The 17534-nt window shown below is 34.0% G+C and overlaps 1 protein-coding gene across 1 annotated transcript in view; it reads left to right on the top strand.

Moving 5' to 3' along the window:
* Nucleotides 1–2190: 2190 nt before the first annotated feature.
* Nucleotides 2191–17534, top strand: part of LOC145287909 (allograft inflammatory factor 1-like) — a 185922-nt gene continuing 170578 nt past the window's right edge. Inside the window, exon 1 of the mRNA XM_080135857.1 lies at nt 2191–2825. Coding sequence (XP_079991983.1) covers nt 2798–2825 — 28 coding nt within the window. The 5' untranslated portion in view covers nt 2191–2797. The remainder of the gene's footprint in view (nt 2826–17534) is intronic.

The raw sequence follows: 17534 nt of genomic DNA, 5'->3' as shown, positions 1-17534 counted from the left end.
AGATCTAAAAGTATACCCCAGATTTATTCTCTTCAAGAGGATGCTCAGTGGCATCATTATCATTACAAAAAGAAGTGGCGATAACGAATCTCCTTGAAATATTACACATTTAATGCCAACCTGCCCCATCTCCTCTCTGTTTGCTGTCAGCACCGTTTTCCATTGAGTCATACTTGTCTCCAAAAGCCCTACCACATTCTCAGCAACCTTCATCATCAATAGTGTTTCATGTATCCATGAATGAGGAACCATGTCATAAGCCTTTCTGTAATCGATCCATGCTACGCTCAGATTCCTCTTCTTCTTAATTTTTTCTTCTTCTTCTTCTTCTTCTTCTTCTTCTTCTTCTTCTTCTTCTTCTTCTTCTTCTTCTTCTTCTTCTTCTTCGCATCCTGCATTAATGCTTTATCAATTAGTAGTTGCTCTTTAGTACCTCTCGACCCTTTCCGGCACCTTTTTGTTCGTCAGAAATAACACAATTACTCTCAAGATGTTCATAAATGTTCTCCGCAAATATTCCAGTTAACAGTTTCCACATTAGTGGTAGACATGTAATTGGTCTATAATTATTGGCATCTGTTCCTTTTGCAGGATCTTTCCTAATCAGTGTTGTTCTTCCCTTCACAAGCCAATCAGGGACATCTCCCGATTCTACAACCCTTTGCAGAGCAACAGCTATAGGCGGATAAAGGCATGGAAACTGTTTAAACCAGAAGCCCATCCACTCCATCTGGACCAGCTGCCTTCCAGTTTGTCATCCTTCGTATGCCAGCCTTAATGTCGTCGATGGTTTTATCTCAACGTTCTTCATCTGCTGCATTTCTGATAGCCTTTCTCTGACCTCTCCCAACCAGCTAACTTTATATATATATATATATATATATATATATATATATATATATATATATATATATATATATATATATATATATATATATATATATATATATATATATATATTGGGATCACAACTTTATAATATATAAGAGCGATGGAAAATTGACTCTATAAGAATATATACGAAATCTGTATAAATTAAAATATCACATTTAAGTGTATTTTACGACCAGGCTACGCCGGGCGTCCCTGCTATCTTAGAAAATACTTTTATAGTTTTAACAAAAGAGCTACAATAATACCAGGGCGTCTCCATTTATGCTGGGCATCCACAGAATGCCAAAATCAATATATTACATATGAAAGAGTCCGCTTTCCCAATAATAATAATAATAATAATAATAATAATAATAATAATAATAATAATAATTGAACTCAACTGCCGAAACTGTTTGCGTATGAGAAGAGTGAAATAACTTGCTGGCACTTTATCTTCTATTAAGTATAATAAGTTTTTAAAGATAATGAATTGTTCTTGGCATTTAATATATTTACGTTCGTGTTCCGATTTCTAGAATAATCTCGGATCTATAAACTTCTTCATCCAGGAAAAATAAACGAATAATCGTTTTCTTTTTCTTTTTCCTTTTTTTTTTCTTTCTTTTAGATATTTTCAGTGGGTAAAAATTGGTAAAGTAAACATCAGTTGTTGTTTTTTTTTGAATGCTGACAAAAATAAATTAAACCCTTAAAATAATTTCTGATCTCCTGACCTTTGATCCCTGACCTTCCTCCCTTCCTTCTCTCTCTTTCACACACACACACACACGCACACACACACGCACACGCACACACACACACACACACACACACACACACACACACACACACACACACACACACACACACACACACAATTATTGTCTTATACGCACGCAACGATCCAATAAGTCGTAGGATTAAAGATACGGACATATACACATCCATTATTATTATTATTATTATTATTCAGTGTTTGTTAGCTCATGCGATGAGTAGGTAGGTGTCATTGAGCTTTATAGTAAGTAAAATAAATAAATAAATAAAAATAGAGGCACTGCTACAAAACGGATTTAGTAGCAGACAGCACGCACACGACAGCCGCACGTTCGCGTTCAGCTAGCGTTTTAATCCAAAGAGTGAGAGTACTAATTTTTTAGTTTACTGTGTGTCATTTTTTTTTTTTTTTTTTTTGTGATGTAAAAATAAAAATTTTAAAAAAGAAAACATTATTGAGGGAAATTTTATGGATCAGTACTGCTTGGAGAGCCGGAAAAAACGTGGACACGACTAAAACAAACATTACACAAATGTGACTTGGTCACATGACTGTACGGGAAGGCAAAGGCTATTAATACGTGCGCGCAAAAAGAGATAGAAGGAGAAGAAGCGACGACGGCGACGCAGCAAGTCGAGAGAAAAAAAAACGCAATCAAGAAAACTGTCCGCTCCTGTCATCAACTTGATCATCCATTCATTCGCAACGACAAATTACCAGTCGTATTATTTGTGAGCCTTTTTTTTTTTTTTTTAATGTCCGGACTTAGCCACATAGAAGAGGACAAGTCAAGAAGGAACGACGTATTCATAGTTGCTTTTAACTTGCATATCTGGACCTCAGCAACACTTCTTAATTTTTTTTTTTCTTCTTCTTCCTACTAGTTGAATAGTTGCAACCTTAAGTCTAAGCCAAAAACGTACTGAGAGAGAGAGAGAGAGAGAGAGAGAGAGAGAGAGAGAGAGAGAGAGAGAGAGAGAGAGAGAGAGAGAGTATATAATAATCAACAACCGAAGCAAGCAGCTGGGGATTTCTGTGTGCACTTTCTTTAAAGGAAAACAAAATCGCGAAGCGTTTTTACTTTATCGTATTTTGACCAAAAAAACCACTTTGGCGACCTCGAAGCAAAAAGGAGATTTAAACATGCCCAGTTTGAGATACGATCCTCAAGGTATGTCCTTTTTCTTTTCTTTATTTATTTATCTATTTTTGTGCATTTCTGCATTTCGTCTCATTTTCTTGGGACTGGGCAGCAGCATCACTTTCCAATTATAGATTCGCCGTGTCGTGTGTCAGCTGGAATTACCATTTTTTTTTTTTTTTTAAATTGTATTACTTGTGACAAGAAGATTTATTCGCATATTATTTCACCTGGCAAATTTTGCGGATGTATATTTTTCATTATGTATTCTTTTCTTTTGTACGTTTTCTCAGTAGAAATTCCAAATTAAAAAAAAATTCCCTTTGCTGGTACTGATGATAAGATAGTAGATATTTATTAATTTTAAATTACCAATAAAACTTAAATTTATAGCCTCACCTCAATACATGTGTATATTTTTCGTTTGCGAAAATATACGCACATGCTACATGTATGCGTAAGGTAATCCGAAAATTACAAAAAGAGACATGAAAGGAATCAGAACAAATAATTGTTATCGGAAAAATATTGGAATCGTCCCATCACTAATATACATACAACTATATATATATGTATATATATATATATATATATATATATATATATATATATATATATATATACACACACACATATATATGTGTATATGATTACTTCATTTAATCACATAAATTAATATACGAAAGTATAATTTTATGCGTAAAATTTAAGTATTTACTTCAACAGTGCTCAATACACAGGTAGTAAGTTATAAAAATATATATAGCAATTAAACTACACAGAATATTCCGCGTTTCATCCACGCTAGGATTCGTCAGGCTTATCTATTATAACCGATAAGCCTGACTAATACTAGCGTGGATAAAACGCGGAATATGCTGTGTAGCTTAATTGCCATATATATTTTTATGACTTATATATATATATATATATATATATATATATATATATATATATATATATATATGTGTGTGTGTGTGTGTGTGTGTGTGTGTGTGTGTGTGTGTGTGTGTGTGTGTGTGTGTGTACTTAAATTCAGTAAATATTCAGCAAGCGATACAAAAAATTTAAGTTTTTTTCATTAGTGCATTGGTTTTCAATAACTGGCTCATAATGACCAGATGAAATGTTTTAGCAAAATTATGTTGATAGGCAGTTATACAGTTTGCTATTTAGCACATAGACCGAAAAACTAAGTTTGTATGAAAAGACTTAAAGGGAGTTAACATTAAAACAGGATATTTCATGGTGTAGTTAGGTTCAATATTGCTCCATTTCGTATATTGAGCTTCTTTATCTGATTGCATTGTCTTATAAATATTGGTACTAATATTTATATGGACTTTAATTTTTAAGTATTATACAAGCGGATTACAAATTTCAGTTTATATATATATATATATATATATATATATATATATATATATATATATATATACACTAGCAAAAGTACCCGTCGTTTACTGGGTTCAAAAACAGCCCACAGAAATGGACTCTGATTTATGAAAGTATGATAGGTTATGAAAAGGAAAGGTTGTAAAGAGATAGCTTCGAATTTGGGGGTATCAAAACCAAAGCAAAATATGATGAAAGTAAAAATAAAATATATATACCCAATAATTTATTATACCATACCTGTTCACACTGAAACACTTATCACAATACTCTGTGGATCTATATTAAAAAAATCTTGTTAAACTTTGTGACATATTTCCATTCTATGGCGGTCAGGTGCGAACGAACACCCCATGATTTTATTATACCATATTTCTTCAAACTGAAACATGATTATCAAAGTATACTTACGCAGATATATATGAAAAGTCTTTATTAAAATTTGTGCCTATTTCCATTCTATGGAGACCAGGTGCGAACGCAGACCCCACAATTTTATTATATCATCCCTATTTAAGTTAAAACATATCAAAGTATTCTTATGTACATCTATATCAAAAACACTTGTAAACGTTTTCTTTTAATTTTAAATTTTTTATTTCCATACTTTGTGGACCAGGTGCGAACTCAGATCCTACAATTTTAATGAACCACCGTTCTGCCAGATCAAACATAGCCATTCCTGTGCCTCGATACATCTTCTATCATTATATGTAATCAGTTTTTAAAAATAGTCAACCATATAGGAGCCTATTCGTGACCAGAAACACACACACACACACACACACACACACACACACACACACACACAGTTTTATATTATATATATATATATATATATATATATATATATATATATATATATATATATATATATATATTGAAATCTATCTGACTTTTCATATCTATCCACCCATCGATCTCAGTATGTTCATCTTGTCTTCTTCTTCTTCTTCTTCTTCTTCTTCTTCTTCTTCTTCTTCTTCTTCTTCTTCTTCTTCTATCTATCTATCTATCTATCTATCTATCTATCGATATATATATATATATATATATATGTGTATATATATATATATATATATATAGTATTAACATAAGCTTATGACAAATAACCTACACAGTACCGTTCGTGTTTACTTCCATCGAAGGAAACCGTCACACTAACTGTATCTCTTACCATTTCAGAAGATTAAATTATGTTTATATCTATATATTTACATATACAAAATACACAGTATGTTTCGTTGGTCCTCAGGTCACGTGAGGGAGATAACTATTAGAAAATAAAGTTACTTGCTCTTGTTATTCATGAAACAAACAAACACTCGCGTGCGCAAAAAAAAAAAAAAAAAAAAAAAAAAAACGAGACAAAACTCCTAAAACATAAAGTTTAGAACAGATACTACACTCTAATCTACAGTAAAAGGGCGACTTGATAGAAACGTTTTCATTCTAAATTAATGATGCATACGCGCTACATTAATCTTAGCTAAAAATGCTAACATATCTTGCCACTGATGGCGAGTAATATGTTCGGATATCTATCTATCTATCTATCTATCTATCTATCTATCTTTGTCTGTCTGTCTGTCTGTCTGTCTGTCTCTCTCTCTCTCTCTCTCTCTCTCTCTCTATATATATATATATATATATATATATATATATATATATATATATATATATATAATATGAGAAGGAGATCTAATATTTCATATATCGTTTTTCAGTATTTGTTCCAGTAATGCTCAATACGTGAATAGAGCTAAGTTGTAAATTATGAAAATATGAATATATATATATATATATATATATATATATATATATATATATATATATATATATATATATATATGTGTGTGTATATATATGGACTCTCCCGTCGATTCGACGTATGAGGCTCCGCCACAACTAAGTTGTTCGGAAATCCACACAGATGATTTGTTTATAGTGGTGAAGGCTTTGTGTAGAACCATCCACACTTCGTATTACGTATTACTGCTAACCTCCGTCGGTGCAGATAACTGCCACAGGACAGAGTACACAGTGGACTGCAGGTTTTTACATCAGAGTTACCTTCTCCTAGGTGCATGTCTTAACGAAGACTGAGGGTGCATGCATCTCTCTCAGTGAATTAATGCGAGTTATATATATATATATATATATATATATATATATATATATATATATATATATATATATATATATATGGGGGTGTATGTGTGTGTGCGTGTGTGTGCGTGTGTGTGTGTGCGTGTGTTGTCTGTTTAATTGATATCGATCTCAATATGTTCATATCTATAATCTTCAGTCTGATCATATCTATCTATTTATTTATCATTTATGTATCTCAATATACAATCATATCAGCTTCAAAATACTTCTCCAAGAAATCTATAGTCGCCATCTTTATAGAGTACGTCTTCTAAGTAGAAAATTATGAACATGAATTATCGCCCTTACTTAGCGACACCCCGTTCTTGATTTGTTTATAAATATGGTGACATATGTTTCTTGACGATTTTTGATTTCGGCATTTCACGGGTATGATTAAACTTAGTATATATATATATATATATATATATATATATATATATATATATATATATATATATATATATATATATATATATATATATATATATATACGTCCTCGTCACGGAACGAAGATGTCATATTCCAAAAATATCATGTAAATTGATCAATTTTTTTTAAATCAGAAAATCAAATTTCATTACCAAGTGTGTCGGCCGTGATGAAATGGATAAGGGGAGACAGCTCAATTCGAAGTATCTAGATCAGAATTAGCTTTACAAATTAAAAAAAATCGTAAAATCAATTTTCTTAGTTTTAAAAAACTACTTGATCAATTTACGTAATTTTTGGAATATGATATTTTCGCTCCATGACGAGTACGAACAGTATAAATACATATATTTATTAATATTATTTTTTTTTTAATAAGTTTTATTCTAAATAAGTACAATATAAGTTGTTTGGGATTAATGACCATGCTGAAATTAATTCAACTTAAATCATTTACATAAGTAAAATAGAAATTAACCCCAAATTGTTCCCCCTTATTTATTTCATCATGGCCGATGAAAATATTGGTTGTAAAACTCACAGAAAACGAAATATAAAAAAAGTCGGCCAAGAAGCTCTAACCTCTGTCCCATCGCCGCAGTATTGTAATGTATCACTGTGTCTGTTTTACAACTGTTCTAATGGAATGTGCTCTAATGGACTCGTAGCATTTGTGCCACCTCGACGTACAATACTCCCGCATAACCTGACAAGCAGCAAAATCCCACCCCTTCACTGCTTATGCTCCTTCCCAAATGCCAGAAAGCCTTCTACTGTACTAGTTTATTACCTTGGACTGCTAGACTTTCGAATTTCCTCCCTGTTTCCTGCTTGCCTGACTGTACAAACTTGCAGAAGTTTAAATGTAATGTGAACAGACATCTTGCTGCTCAACTCTCTACAGTCCCCTGTTAGACACGATCCCAAATAGTATCCCCGTTATGTGCAAGTGGAAATATATCTTGTTTAGGGCGAAAAAAAGTTTCTTTTTTTTCTTTTTTTTAAAATTCATATTGTCTTCTTCACTCATGCGAAATAATTGATCAATTCATTTTTTTTTTTTTAAATAAAAAAAGATTATCCTTTTTTATTTTTTTTTTTGTTTTATTTTTTTATAATGTTTATTCATTTATTTCGCATGATATATTTATGATGAGGATTATCCGGTCGTATTTATTATAGTTATAGTTGTATGACAGGATTGGTTTTAATGATGAAAAAGGTAGATAGTAGCCGTCAAAACTTATGTCGTACAATTCGGATTATCGTGTTAAGCTCCCCCTCCCCCTCTCTCTCTATCTATCGTAATCTCGTTTGCTGTCTACTTTCACAAAAATAAAAATATCAACACGAAATTATTTTTGATGATTAATTTTAAAACTGACTGTACCTACCAATGTTGCCCAGGAGGTTTTACTCTCTCTCTCTCTCTCTCTCTCTCTCTCTCTCTCTCTCTCTCTCTCTCTCTCTCTCTCTCTCTTTCATTACCAAATTTTTTTTGTTTTCATCAAATTATTATCAAACTCTTATTTTCAAAGAGGATTTGGAGGCATTTTTTTTTTATAATACGCAATAAAACTATATATATATATATATATATATATATATATATATATATATATATATATATATATATATATATATATTCTTTTTATTTTAAGGAAACAATAACAACTCCCCCCCCACTGTACTTTTTCGCGGAATACATATGTCTTATGAGTTGTTAGGTGAACTTCCATTATTCAACGAAACACGTGTGAGACGTGCTACATTGACGGATATGAATAGCATACTATGAGTGTCGAATAAATGCATCTTCTGGTTTTATAACAAAAATGATAACTAACGAGATATATATACACTCATGAACAAAAAAAAAAAAAATGGGCCAGGAAAGAAATTTACAATTTATTGCATAAAAAGATGCATTACACAAAATGCAATTAAATAATAAACGAAAATGAATAAAAAATATAAAGAGTAAGATATTTACTTTAATAAAAACTTAGTATGGAATGGAATTGCCCTTAGATCTTTTTAAAAGATCAATTCTTTTTATCATGCTCTCAACCAACTTGGAGCACTGTGAAGAGGAGACGTTATTCCATTCTCTTTGTACTGCTTCCTATAATTTTTCTTAGTTGGAAAAAGTTTTTCTAGCTAATGCACGAGATATTATAGCCCAAATATTTTCCATTCGGTTTAAATCTGGGCTTTGGCCAGGCCAAAACATCACATCAATTGAATTATCAGTAAGCCACTTCTTTGTGACTTTTACTGTGTGTGCAGGGGCATTATGATGTTGAAAAATAATGTCATTGTTCATTTCTAACTTCTGGATGCTTGGTAATAGACCTCTTTCTAATATTTGAATGTATTCTTTGGCATTAATTGACGCATCACATCTGATAATTTCCCCAACTCCTGCAGCAGAAAAGGTCCCCCATACCATTATTCCTCCATTTCCATATTTTACTGTGGTTTTTATGCAATTCGGTGAAAATCTTTCTCCGGATCTTCGGATGCAACGTTCAGGGGCATCACTGGCAAGGCAAAATCTTGATTCGTCCGACCAGAAAACATTTCTAAACCAATCTGCATCTTTCGTACCATAACATGATGCAAATGTCTTTCTGTCGCTGATGTTCTTCTTAGTTAAAGGTTTTTTTGCACATCTTTTTGATGAAAATCCCATTTCCTTCATCCTTCTGGATATTGCCACTCTAGAAAGAGAATTTCCTTTTGCTGTTTCGAATTGTTTGCTATGGTCAACATAAGTTTTTTTGCGATCCTTCAAAACGGTCATTTTAAGCCTGTGATCGTCCTTCATTGTGGATGCTCTGGGGCGACCAGAACCAACTTTCCTGCTCACTGTGCCTTCAATTTCGAACCTTTGCCCAATTCTCTTCACAGCTGAAAGAGATGTTACCACCTTTTCTCCTTTCAAAATGTCGAAAATCTGCTTGTAAATCAAATTTGCTTGTCGTAATCCTGCAATTCGGTTTTTAATTTTTTCGTCAAGATGTCGTCTTACTTTTCTTGGACTCATCTTTAATACTAATAATCTGAAAAATACTAAATAACAGCTAATTATTAGCAAACAAGCGATAAAAATTTTAAAAATTGTTTTCTTTCCAATTTCAATCATGGCCCATTTTTTTTGTTCCAATTTTAATCATGGCCCATTTTTTTTGTGCACGAGTATATATATATATATTCATATAGTAAAAAAAAAAAGATAAAATAATTATATATATATATATATATATTGTGTGTGTGTGTGTGTGTGTGCGTGTGTGTGTGTAATAAATCAATATTACCAAAAGCAAAATGTTACTTTTCAACTTACCTGAAAAATTTTGGGGGTTTGTTTACACATAGATTCGAAAAAGTTGTCAAAAAATAACAAAAAACAAATATATAACAAATAAATGTTATCAAAGGCAAGATAAGTTTTTAGTGTTTTTATTTAATGTAAATTTTTATTCGCTTGAGCACTCACACGTGTAAAACTTGAATTTAAGCCGCTGAAATACACATTTGCCGAATTTTTGTTGGAGGAGCGTCAACGTGTGGGTGCTCAATTTACGTGAAATTCTTCATATCTTGGAAACTACTCGTTTGCTGGAATTTTAAACGTTATTTTCGTTTTCAACATATAACTTATAAATGTCTTAATTTTCCAAGTTTTTTTTCTATAGCGTGGAAAGTCGATTGTCTGCCCCCTTGTCGATCTTTTATTCCCAATAGGTGTCGCTAGCAGTGTATCATTTAAAAACAAGATGGTAGGAAGTTTTTCTTCGATAAAATTTCTCATAATATTTTATTTTCTTAAATAAAAAAAAAAAAAAACTACTTGATCGATTTACGTGATTTTTGGAATATGACATTTTCATGCAGTGACAAGTACGTACATTATAAAGATTTTTTTCAAATTTTTATAGTAAAAAAGATTATAAGTGGCCCATTTATAGACTTGCACCATTTATTTATTTATTTATTGCGCTGGGGTTTCTTTACACACGTAATTTGCCCGGGTTTATGTAATGGGTAAAAAAAAAAAAAAAAAAAAAAAAGCAAAGCTTGAGAAATGCTGTTCTAAAACACGCTGACGCAACTACAATGACACGAACGATAATTCTACACACTTCTTTATTTCTTCTGCTTTTTTTTTTAAAGTCGGGTAAACGCTGATGTGTCTGTTATTAGTGGCCACCCAGATAATTTATAATCGTAAATAAATACCCTAATTACTACCCACACCCTAGATGAGACTTAAATCTTGTATTGATTCGTTTAACTGTCTAATAATGTTGCTGTGCACACGTTTGAAACAGTAGGAGTTGAAAACGATTGTTGCTGTTGTTATTGTTGTTCATCATCATCATTATCATCATCATCATCATCTTCAGTTTCCCCCGATATTTTTTCTAGTCAAAAATTCTTTCATCGGCGGATTACAGGAGAGACCACGTGAAGGTTGCCAACAGCCTAAAGTGAAAGTGATTTTTGTGGAACGAGCTGGATTTGAACTTGGGACGGCCAGGTCGTCAGTTCGTGTCGTTAACCACTGAACCACCGTTACTTCCCGTTGTTGTCATTGTTACTAAGCACCATTCATTCATTCATTTCGTATAAATCAGATGATGATTGTTGACATTTATTTCCCTGATATCTTTCTAGTTTGAATTCTTCATAAGACATGGGACAGTTACGGGAGGGACCATGTGAAGGTTGTCAACACCCCTAAGTGAAAGTGTTTCTGTGCAACGAACTAGATTCAGACTTGGCACACTCAGATTGATAGTCCGTGCAGTTAATAACTTAGTTACTGTAACCTCCCTATTGTTATTGTTGTTGTTGTTGTTGTTGTTGTTAAGCGAGTAAGATTTCTGGCTAGAGCTCTAAGATTATCTGGTCTGCACGAAGTCATTATCTTTAGTCACAGCAACTCATTCATTAACCTGAAAGACCGCGGGTTTTTACCCCCACCTCCACCTACGACACCGAGAACAGCAAAGATCGGCAGTTGCATACGTAGTCGAGGAAGGTTTAATCTAGAACACACAAAGAAATAGCACAAAAGCAAGGTTGTCACTCTCGCTGTTCCACATTTGACACGTCTTTGCTTGCCACACACAGAGGCATAGTCGGTCACAGAACGACGCATCCTAATGCCGATTCCTTGTGGATGTTTCTTAGAGCCCTGTTAGGCATATAGCTTTGAGATTACCACGTTATCACCCATCCTAACACGATAAGAAATGGTTGGAGCCTTGTTATTGTTGGTTAATTTGGTTTGTCTGCTTTACGGCAAATCAATCCTTTGGAGAGGTTATGTTGGCTATTGACCGGGCAACGCCGAAAGATCTGCTGGTCGATGATTATCATGATCGTTGTTAATATTTGTAAAAATAAAATGTAAGAAAGAATGTTATCATAACGAAATAAATATTTACAGATAAAATTACTCATGTCAAAATGTTTTAATAGAAAGGAATGTCAGTTTTCATAACTAGTACGAACATAACGCTGTGAAAAAGAATGTTAGAACATAATGAAAATGACGTAACGAGATAGCTTAAAAATACACGTGTCAGTTAGTCGAGAGTTGGGAGTCAGAGTTAGCAGACCTAGTCGGTAGCCAGAGGAAGAAAGATGGTTATGGACAGTAATGGCTTCGAGTAGGGGAAAATGTCGATAGTAAAAGTCTAGGACCAGCGTTGCAGCTTTTCAATGGAGGAAACATCAGGAATAAAGCTGCTGTAAATATCACCAAGGCTTCGGGTCGTATTAATCTTTGTTTGTATATAGTAAATACCGAAACACACAGTGACGTGCAGAGAGTGGAGGGGGCGAGACGGTAGCTTCGGGCTTTCAAATTATTGAGGAAAGATAACCGAATTATATTAAAGTTCATAGTATTTCTCAGTACTAGAACTTATACTTGGATATTTGGGACCATACAACGAAGGAGATAAAATCGGACATCACGTGACCTCTATACATCATGGAAAGCACAAAATACCTTTTTTTCTAAACGATTCAGGGATTCGTGTGGTCGTTCATTTTACGGCAAATCAATCCTTTTGGGAATTGTTCAATGCTTATTCTGAATGATTATTTATTATATATGGTTAATTGTTGTTGTTTGTTTTTTCACTCATAGCTGAAGCATGAAATTATGGGTTCATACCTTTCCTAACGGTATTAGTTTATTTAACTTGCTCCCCACTGCGGCAAGGTTAGACATGGCATCAGTAAAGAACAAGATCCTCACAAAATAGGGCACTTTGGATGGAAGAAAAATTTACTGAGTTCGGACTCGTCAGCATTCTCTGGTAGTGGCGCCTCAGGAAACTGACAATAAATTAACCCTTCTCTCAAAGGAGGGGTTAATGCTTATGGAGAGGGCATCCTCTTAGGGATTGCGGACCGGAACCATAGTCTATCCAGAGGGCCTTGGTAAATGATCACACTAAGAGGTCCGATTGGGTTTTAAGCTCCTTCTTCTTCTTCTTCTTCTTCTTCTTCTTCTTCTTCTTCTTCTTCTTCTTCTTCTTCTTCTTCTTCTAAACGTGTTTGTTAAATTTTCTGTCATCATCTATACAATATACTGAGCTACCCGATTTAACCTTCAATCTACTCTTCGCCCTAAACTGCGACATGATTTCTTTCTTTCTATTTCCTCTGTGTTGTTTTCCCCCCTTTTTTGGTGGGAAAGGTTGGGGGTGCCAGACATGTTACCTGAAAATTACACGCGTACGTTTTATTGGACACAGCACTTCAGAGGGTAACGGGTGGATTAAAGCAGTCGCACCGAGTGCATGTGAAACGTGCAATTTCTGGTTATCCGGTTGCATATGCATGATGACGAGAGAAGCAAGATGTTTTTGAGTCGGGGCACTAAACACGTGCACAGCTGCTCTGTTGAGGATAAGTAGAATCTTGTCATTTCGACTTAAAAAAAAAGTATTTGTATCAAATGACACTTCCCAAATAAGTGGTTCAAACCTAACTCTCTCTCCTCTCTCTCTCTCTCTCTCTCTCTCTCTCTCTCTCTCTCCATATATATATATATATATATATATATATATATATATATAATTATTACTATAAAAATATTCAATACCTACAGACACTAGTGTTTCACCTTTTCTGGAATCATCAGTGCAGAGAGTCACGATTACCACCGGTCAGGAGAATCGAACCCGGCCACGAAGCCATCTCTGACTCCATTAGCAAGGAACAAACCGCTCAGCGAACGTTAATCGCGGCGAGAAATATAGTTGAAATTAACATTTATATAAATCGAAAATGTCATTCAAGACGACTGAGAATGATCATGTGATTTTAACATCAAGATCTGCGCACGTGGGATTAATTCACCAACTTATTTGATTTCAACGTAAAGTGTTCAACAATAAGAAACCAGGTCTTAAAGAGGTGGACGAATTATTACAATAATAATAATAATAATAATAATAATAATAATAATAATAATAATAATAATAATGTTTTAATGTCTACGGACGCTAGTTTTTCATCCTTTCAGGAATCATCAGTGCAGAAATAAGTTCAAATTCATCGAACTAAAAAAAAAAACAAAAAAAAAAACAAGATCGTTTCAAAAGTGCTCAATACATAAGTAGACTTTTCATAAGTAAAATTATATAAAAATCAGAATACTCCTTACGCCAATCCATCTACTGGAATTGATCTAAATTCGACAACGTTAATTGTTTCTCATCGTCAGGGATTCAACGCCTAACAAGATGATTAACGTTGTCGAAACGTAGATCGAACCGCATAAGAATTTTTCTGGTATTTATATAATTTTACTTATACACGTGTGTGCGCGTATGTTGACAATTTAAATCGTTTTAAAATCAAGTTCCAAATGAGGAGGATACACAAAATATAGTTGTTTACAGCTGTTTCAGGGCAGTTTTTTTTTAAATCTATCTATCTATCTATCTATCTGTGTGTGTGTGTGTGCCTAATTTGACGATTTAAATCATTATTAAAATCAAGTTCCAAATAAAGAGCATACACAATATGTGTGCGTTTGTATCGAGAAAAAAAAAATGGAAAAATGTAAGTAATCGCACAAATGCTAACAAAGAAACAGCTGATATTTTGTCTTTATTCACTGGAAAGCTTTCTCGGAGTAATATCGGTATAGGATGATGATTTTAACTACAAATTACAAAGAATGTATGAGAAGGTAAACAGACGAACAAAAAGATAGGCAAAGAAACATAAAGAAGTCAGACAGAAAGATGTAAGACTACATGGCAAAATACATATTTTTTGCACACCATCGTGCTTTAATCTATTTCAAATGTACATGCAACATCATTCCATACTACGTTTATGTTTTTGAATTTTTCAGATGAGGATTCGTTATTCGAGTTATTTGGATTCATCGAACTTCTGTTCGCATCTTGAGCGTCATTTTCACAACGTTTCGGTCGATGTAATTCTCTTGAAGATTGAAGGTTCAATTCTCAAGGCGACCGAAAAAATATAATTGCGAATCACTTAGGACCTCTATCCAATCATGGCTGACGAAACGAGAGCGTGACCCCCCCACCCCCACCAGTGAAGTAAATAAAGGGTTCCATTCGAGATTTCGCCCAAATTCCCGAGTTTGACAGAAACATTCCCGAGTTTCATAAGATAGACCTGAAGAAGGTCAGAGGTTACATCGACCGAAATGTTATGAAAATGACACTAGAGGTGAGAACTATACCGATGAATCCAAATAATAGCTTCGCTTATATTTACGAGTATGTACCCCCTCCCGCTTCCAATGTACTTGGACATTGGGCAGTTAGACGGTTTAGTTACATTAATTCTGTATTGTTGGCACTCGGCCTTGGTAGACTTTTGCCGAAGATTTACTGACTTCTTCCAGTTTCTTCACTTTTGTCCACTTCTTCATCCTTACCTTCCTATGTTTAGTGCTTGGATCTTTTACAGCTACAATCCTATTCCAATCTCATTTTAAGAATGTGTTTAGTAATCATATCTCCACTCACCTTTTTAAAAAAATACCCGTATTTACTTGACGGCCCGTCTCGTCGACACCTGAACAATCATAATATAGAGTTATATATCCTGCATTTTCAAATGCGACACTTACGTTATGAAGGCACTCATAAATTTCAACCTCGCTTTGAGAATGTTTGCGATTAAACAAACACGAAATTACATTTGTTTACATATATAAACATATATATATATATATATATTTATTGTTTATATTTCCTCCAATTTTCTCAACATTATGTCAGATTTCATTTATTTTCTTCATATATGTGTGTGTGTGTGTGTGTGTGTGTGTGTGTGTGTGTGTGTGTGTGTGTGTGTGTGTGTGTGTGTGTGTGTGTGTGTGTGTGTCCTGCTTGACTGTTAGACTTGACTGGTATGGGGTATTTGATACATGACCGGTCGAATATTATTCGCAGAAATCTCTAATTATCCATAAATTAAGTTCCATTATCAGAAACACTTCTATCAGGAATACGAAATCGTGCTTCAAGGTTTCGTTCAAGAGTTTTATAGTGCTTTTTCACGTATTTTTTCCACACTTGAAAAACTTCTGACCACCTTATAAGACTCTCTACCACAATAAATCTCATTGATTGGACGTGTATGGTCAATATGTTTCATGGACCACGGTCTGTACGATTTCGAACACGGGTTAATTCTTAATGGAAGTGATTTCGATGTGATTATCATGCGTCTACAGTGTTTTGCAAGATATGCGAGGACAATAAACGTAATTATTCAAAATGTGTTTCTATCCAACAAGTCTTTATATATACGTGTGTGTGTGTGCGTGTGCGTGTGTGTGTGCGTGTGCGTGTGTGTGTGTGTGTTTCTATCCAACGAGTCTTTATATATACGTGTGTGTGTGTTTCTATCCAACAAGTGTTTATATATTCGTGTGTGTGTGTGTGTGCGTGTGTGTGTGTGTTTCTATCCAACAAGTGTTTATATATTCGTGTGTGTGTGTGTGTGTGTGCATGTGTGTGTGCGTGTGTGCGTGTGTGCGTGTGTGTGTGTGTGTGTGTGTGTGTGTGTGTGTGTGTGTGTGCACTATGCTCCTATCTGCTCGGCTGGCTGTCTTTCAGTATTTCTTACTGTCTTTCTATCGATCTATCAATGAACCTAATTTCGATCCGTTAACTACCACACACACACACACACACACACACACACACACACACACGCGCGTGCGCACGAGCATTCTAAATAAAAAAGAATTTTGGAAATGATCGAATCGTAACACAATTTGTTAGAACTTTTATTTTTCTCGTTTAAAAAAAATATATTTTAAATTGGAATTTGGGGTCGGCAGGTTTCGCGCCATCCTCGTCATAACGGCAAAGTAAAGATACCTCTCTCTCTCTCTCTCTCTCTCTCTCTCTCTCTCTCTCTCTCTCTCTTGCTCCCCCTCTCTCTCTCTCTCTCTCTCTAATTCAATGATATCGATTTGAGAGGAATCGATTTCCACCATTAAGTGAACGGTTCCAACAGTTGCAAGAATTCAGCAAACCAATTTATTTGCAAAGGAAATGTTTTTTGGAGTAACTTTTACGATTTATCTATTGACTAGCCGAATTCACTAACGGTTGGCCAAGTGGAGATATATTGCTGTTGGTAAATAAGTTCATTGTTGACAGTTTTTGCCTTGAAACAAAAGTGAAGAATAACATTCCGAAAATTAGGTCAATAATTAAAAAATTGTTA

This window comes from Euprymna scolopes, chromosome 11 (genome assembly GCF_053919585.1).
Source record: "Euprymna scolopes isolate OS-2025 chromosome 11, ASM5391958v1, whole genome shotgun sequence".
NCBI lineage: Eukaryota > Metazoa > Mollusca > Cephalopoda > Sepiida > Sepiolidae > Euprymna > Euprymna scolopes.
This window is presented reverse-complemented; position numbering and strand designations above follow the sequence as displayed.